This window comes from Ruditapes philippinarum, unplaced genomic scaffold (assembly GCF_026571515.1).
Source record: "Ruditapes philippinarum isolate M1 unplaced genomic scaffold, ASM2657151v2 ctg2851_1_1_1_1, whole genome shotgun sequence".
NCBI lineage: Eukaryota > Metazoa > Mollusca > Bivalvia > Venerida > Veneridae > Ruditapes > Ruditapes philippinarum.
Genome location: NW_026860083.1, coordinates 171,271 through 177,506, shown reverse-complemented (window position 1 = coordinate 177,506; position 6,236 = coordinate 171,271). Strand labels below are relative to the sequence as shown.

The window sequence follows — 6,236 nt, the reverse complement described above, 5'->3', positions numbered from 1 at the left end:
TAGATTTATTTTTTAAAACCACCAGCATTATCATGCACCGCAGAAATCCCGCGTTATCCAAAATAATCTTTTAAAGGCCCCGCAGACGCTTACATATTGTTAAGTAACCTGGAAGATACCTTGATATTAATTTACATGTACTAAAATTGTCTCACTTAATCATATATTTCAGGTTCAACTACATCACCAACAACGTCACATACTACGTCACCAACAACGTCACATACTACGTCACCAACAACGTCACCAACTACGTCATCAACAACGTCACCAACTACGTCACCACCTCCTTGTCTAGAAACTAACGGCATGGCTGATGAATACATTATCGCTCCTTCAGCCATTACAATAAAAGCATATCCTGCCAATAGCTCGCTGTCTGACAAACTGTCCACCGCAAATGAAACAGAATTAAATAAAATAAAGAACTCTCTACGGTAAGAATTAAAGCAAGTCTGATATGTCAGGACTAATTTAAGCTTGGCGATTACATATTTCTTTTTAACGTTATCCTAATTAGATATTTTTTTCAGAGCCATGTTAACACACTTTATCTATCACATACGGTGCCGTTTTACCATTCCGTATGAACGGTATAGCACAGTTGTGCGCGTTATACAGACATACCGTAAAGACGCGCTAAATGTTAGTAATAAAATATTCAGGTATATATGGGACAAGGCGCTTGTATGATTAAATGCTAAAGTCTCGCCTTTTCACCCAACGGAATGAACATTTAAACGTCTCATTTATCTCTACAGAAAGATTTATATACGAAAATGAATGTAAAATGTAAGAATCGGCGGGGAAAAAAACAATAACAACAACACAAAAAAAAACACACACACAAACAACAACAACAACAACAAAAATACCGAAATTTGTCTATTTTGTGATCTTGATTTCTGCAAGCGTTCAGTATTTGAACTTGCACTTATTCAATATCCTTTATTATCCCCCGCCGATGGAATCGGGAGGGGGATATAGTTTTGGCGTTGTCCGTCCGTCCTTCCGTCCGTCCGTCCATCCGTCCGTCCATCCGTCCGTCCGTCCGAATTTTGTTTCCGGAGTAGTTCTCTGCAACTAATGGCTGGAATTCAACGAAACTTTATGGGAATGTTGATCAGCATGTGAAGTTGTGCACCTGGGTATTTTCGTCTGGATATTTTTAGTATTTTTAGAGTTATTGCCCTTGACTTAGTAAAACGTCCGAATTTCGTTTCCGGAGTAGTTCTCTGCAACTAATGGCTGGAATTCAACGAAACTTTATGGGAATGTTGATCAGCATGTGAAGTTGTGCACCTGGGTATTTTCGTCTGGATATTTTTAGTATTTTTAGAGTTATTGCCCTTGACTTAGTAAAACGTCCGAATTTCGTTTCCGGAGTAGTTCTCTGCAACTAATGGCTGGAATTCAACGAAACTTTATGGGAATGTTTATCAGCATGTGAAGTTGTGCACCTGGGTATTTTCATCTGGATATTTTTAGTATTTTTAGAGTTATTGCCCTTGACTTAGTAAAATTTTGTAATTTTCAACTTGTGTCGCATGTAACTCGAAAAGTATTTGACCTAGAGTCATGAAACTTTACAGGAATGTTGATCAGTATGTGTAGTTGTGCACCTTGGTATTTTCTTCCGGATATATATTTTAGAGTTATTGCCCTTGACTTAGTAAAATTTTGCAATTTTCAACTTATTTGAAAATTGTGAGATCCCTTCTTGATGCCTTGAAAATGGCAATGAAGTCTGGAGATTAAGATGTTTTTACATCTAGGTGAGCTATTGTGATCCCCCACCGTCCGTCGTCGTGCGTCGTCAGCAATTTCTTTTAAACAACATCTCCTCAGAAACAAATGACTGCACAGCAACCAAACTTTACAGGAATGATCCTAGGGTGGTCCCCTGCCAAAGTTGATCAAATGGTTCCGTTCTGTAGCATAAGTAGGTCACAGGGCCAGAAAAGGAGTTTCAAAAATGCAAAATTAAAAAATCTTGTCTGAAAGTACAAGCCTAGAGCTTTGATATTTGGTATATGATATAACCTATAGGTCCTCTACCAAAATTGTTCAAATTTTAGCCCTGGGGTCAAAATTGGCCCCACTCCAGGGGGTCATAGATTTTCCTTATATGTATATAGTGAAAACTTCTTCTTGTTTGAAGGTACAAGGCTTCAAGTTCAAAGAATATTACAGTTTATGCCATGATTAATATATAAATAAAGCCTTATGTCTTCAGTTGTTCTGTTAATAATAACCAGTACTCGGCGGGGGATATAAATTCAACGAATTTGCTTGTTTGTAACATATTTTGATAGAAAAATAATAATGATAATACTTGTAATAGTCACCGGCTGTTTTAAAGGATATATACGTAGAAAGCTTTATCTAATGAAATTATATATAAAATTATAAGCGTAAATTAATGTTGCTTTCAATATCTTAGTCGATTCTCGAATGAGTTGTAAGACTTTGAAGGTCTCTTGTATTTCACAAAAACAATGATTTACTATAGTAGTAATAAAACAATAATAAAGTAATAACAGTATATTATATCTATAGCTTAATGTACACTTTAATTATTTTAGATATTTCAATATTGTGTAATAATAGTACTTCTAACTAAAATAACAGTTAGTATAACTATCATAAAGAACTGGATGAGTTTTAAGGGTTGTTTATCATGAATGAATAAAACAATTTTTTTTATTTCCTTTCAGAACAAGTTCTTCTGAGAAATTTTCAATGGGTGATGCAGAATATGTTGTTATATCTATAACATTTGATGACAAAACAACAGTTGGCAGACTCATTATTAATACAAACGAGAATTTTGGCACCTATTCTGTGCATTTTAACGAAAGTGGGAAAATAACTACCGAAGAGGTCAGTTTACTTTATTATAAAGATTTTTTGACGGGTTATATGACCCTCATCGTCGGATACCCACTATTGATAAACATGTCACATAACATGCAATCAATGATAAATGTTAATGGTTCGGCCGTGGGTATCCGACGATGTATGACCCTATATAAACAGGTGTTGGAAAATATAATCCGAGTCGTGTGTAACCGTTTATATTTGGTCATATTACCTGTCAGGAAGAATTATTCAGCAAAATTCCTTCCAAGGGAGCAAACTTAAGATTTCTTTATATATTGACCGTAGCCGTGTATAAATATGAAAATATTTAAGAAATAATATCGGCTTCGGCGGTGTTTATTGGCTATTTTAACATCGATTTTGAGTTTTGGTGCATAGGAATTGATCACAAAGGCCCTAAGTCTGTTTAATTCGCATCAAAACGACATTAACTTTGGCGATTGGCGAACTGTGAATGCATTTTATACATAGAGGAAATTCAAGTTTTTTCTATAAATACATGATTTATTTTCATCGAGTGGTATGAAAATAAATATTTCATGAGTGGCGGTAGCCACGAGTGAAATATGGTAATTTTCATGCCACAAGATGAAAATAAATCATGTATTTATAGAAAGAACTTGAATTTTCTGTTTATTATATACATTTGTCTCTTTCTGGACATTAAAATTTGAAAGACTTTTCCTAAAATTTTGAGTACTGGCAGAATTTAAAAGAAAGTAGTCCGGCAAATCACCAGTGAAAATACGGAAAATATGTTTCACTGCAGTGAAAAATAAATTTTTACAGTGAAAATACGGAAAATGAAAATATGCATTTTATTTCATCAATATTTCTCAATATTTCATTTAAAAGTATATAATAAATATATATATTTAGTGTCCAACTTTATTTGTCATCCAATGAAAACGCTGTATTTTTAAAAAATTCTGTGCATTAATTTTCGTAGAAGAACAAAAACCGATACTATATCGAAGTCCTTTCATAGTCGACATCTATTTTTCATAGTACTTCATAGAACGGCATAGTGACGTAATAAAGTGAGTGATTATGAGGCTAAATAAAGTTTGACACTAAATATGTTAGTATTCATCCGTGCTGTTCTACAGAAATTAGAAACATTCTCCTGTCGCTATCGCTCCCGTCGAAGTTTCTAATTTCTGTAGAACAGCACGGATGAACACTAACATATACATATATATTTCAATTTTAATACTGCGAAACCACAAACTATAATAGATCTAATAATAATTGATACAATTTTTACAGACAAAGGATGTGACGTCGATATCGACATATTATAACGCCAAGGAAGTGACGTCAATGGTTATAATGATACATAAATCACCATCGATTGAAATATCACCAGAGATACAAATAGATCTGAGGATGTGTTATGGTAAGTGATATCATAGTGAGTAATATTTTTGAGTCTTAATATTTTTGATAGTGAGTGATGTCTTAATAATTGTAAAAGAACAAAGACAAATTATGCCCCAGAAATGCTTTTATTTTCATTTTTCAAAGCTTGTTATTTTTAAGGTCCTGCTATAGTTACATTGTGACAGTTTGTTTGAGCTAATAGATTTTTTTACTGCAGCTTGTAGATCGGAGATGATAGACACATCTATTGTGGTCCAAGCTGGTAATACGGTCGTGAACAAATATTTGTCAGATCTTCACACCATCGACGTTCCTTTCGGCGTTAATGAGCTCATATTTAGGTTTGACGAAGAAGAGCGAGTGACGGCTGTATCTTTTAATGTTAACAAAGGACAAGTTCTGTCATTGGACGTGCAATACTTCCTAAATGAAAACATGATAGGGCCTGAGGTAAGACTACTTAGGAAATAAAACACCCCATAAGTAGAAAACACTTTTATAATTTATTACCAGGGAGGCTATCTGAAAATGTAAAAAACTAACGATGAGTTATGATTTTAATCCTATTTTAAGTATGTACTCCATCGGCATCTGATCAGACAGTGGTGGTTTGTGTGTCAGCGTCGTACACAAAAATGTGTTTGTTGATTTTAAACCTGGTTATAGCAAACAATTTTAACACTTAAACTGCTCGCACAAAGAGTGACTTACCTTTGTCACTTGCCTGTTTCTGTATTATATAGCTTTGTGTTTTATATTGAAATCCCTGAACTTTAAATAAGACAATTTTAAATTTGAAGCAGGACAAATCCATGTCAAAAATTCAGGGTGGTGGGGGGATTAAAAGTTGTATAAGTTACTGTCTCGCTGTGTGTGTAAGATTCCGTATGTTCAGTTCTAGGACGTCTGAATTTGGCAACGCAAGAGTGTCTACTGTGTAATGTTTATTGAACCATCACATTTGTCTTTGCTACAAGAAGACACAATTGCCTGTAATTCTAAAGGATCGTTAAGGTCTGCAATAATAGAAATAGTCCAAATTATCAAATCAAATTCATTATTACAGAAAACAGAAACTTTCAGCGTAAATCAAGGTGGAATAGTTTTTATTGAAAACGAACATGGTATTCCAGCAAGAGTTATAAAAGTTACTTTAGTGGTCCTGACACAACCAGTGACGATTACCGACTTGAACATCGAGGTGTGCAACCCAGGTAAACGTCTATATTGATGTTATCTTTTCAAAGTACCTATTATTCTTAATGCGCTGGTATACATTCTTACTTTTCAAGTTTAGTAGATCGCTCTTCGTTCCAGTTAAATATTATTATAGAATATTTTCATCAAAATTTAAAGATTATGGACCGTTAAAGGCATGTTTGCAAGCCACCATATTAGAATCTTATTAAATAATGGCGTCACAGTGGCAAAACACGCTTTTACTGACAAAAAATACTCAAAATAAAAATAACAAAAGCCATTTTTGGTTTAGTTTTATATAAAGATATTACAAAAAAATGTGTCGTTATTGTCCGCTTCATTTGACTTAGTTATTCTTTATATCTCACTTGAACTTACTTCGGTTACATACGTAATATACATGTGTATACATATACATTCAGTTATTTTCATAATAAACTGGCTCAATTTTTAGATTTACGTTAATAACTTTGGTTTATGACAATTTCACAACTTACCTACTGTCCATATCGTTATGGTTTTATAGAATTGATTAAGAATCAAATTTTAAAAGAATAAAATATTTCTGCCACGCACGTGTTTACACTTAACAAAAGTTTTAAACAACCATTTGAATATTCTATTCAATTCTTCATCTATTACAGAAGTGACCACTACACCGTATTCGTCATCAACCGCGACAATAACGCCATCTACAACACCATACACAACTTCGACATCTTCGTCGACAACTCCTTACGGTAAAACTTTTAAAACAATAAAAAAAAAGT

At 33.8% G+C, this 6,236-nt stretch overlaps 1 protein-coding gene across 1 annotated transcript in view; it reads left to right on the top strand.

Annotated features, from left to right (window-relative positions):
- Positions 1-178: 178 nt before the first annotated feature.
- LOC132758790 (serine-rich adhesin for platelets-like) overlaps positions 179-6,236 on the top strand; it is a 56,277-nt gene continuing 50,219 nt past the window's right edge. Inside the window, 6 exon segments of the mRNA XM_060750487.1 lie at positions 179-437; positions 2,718-2,883; positions 4,153-4,282; positions 4,484-4,716; positions 5,333-5,480; positions 6,111-6,206. Of these exon segments, the coding sequence (XP_060606470.1) occupies positions 310-437; positions 2,718-2,883; positions 4,153-4,282; positions 4,484-4,716; positions 5,333-5,480; positions 6,111-6,206 (901 nt within the window). The 5' untranslated portion in view covers positions 179-309.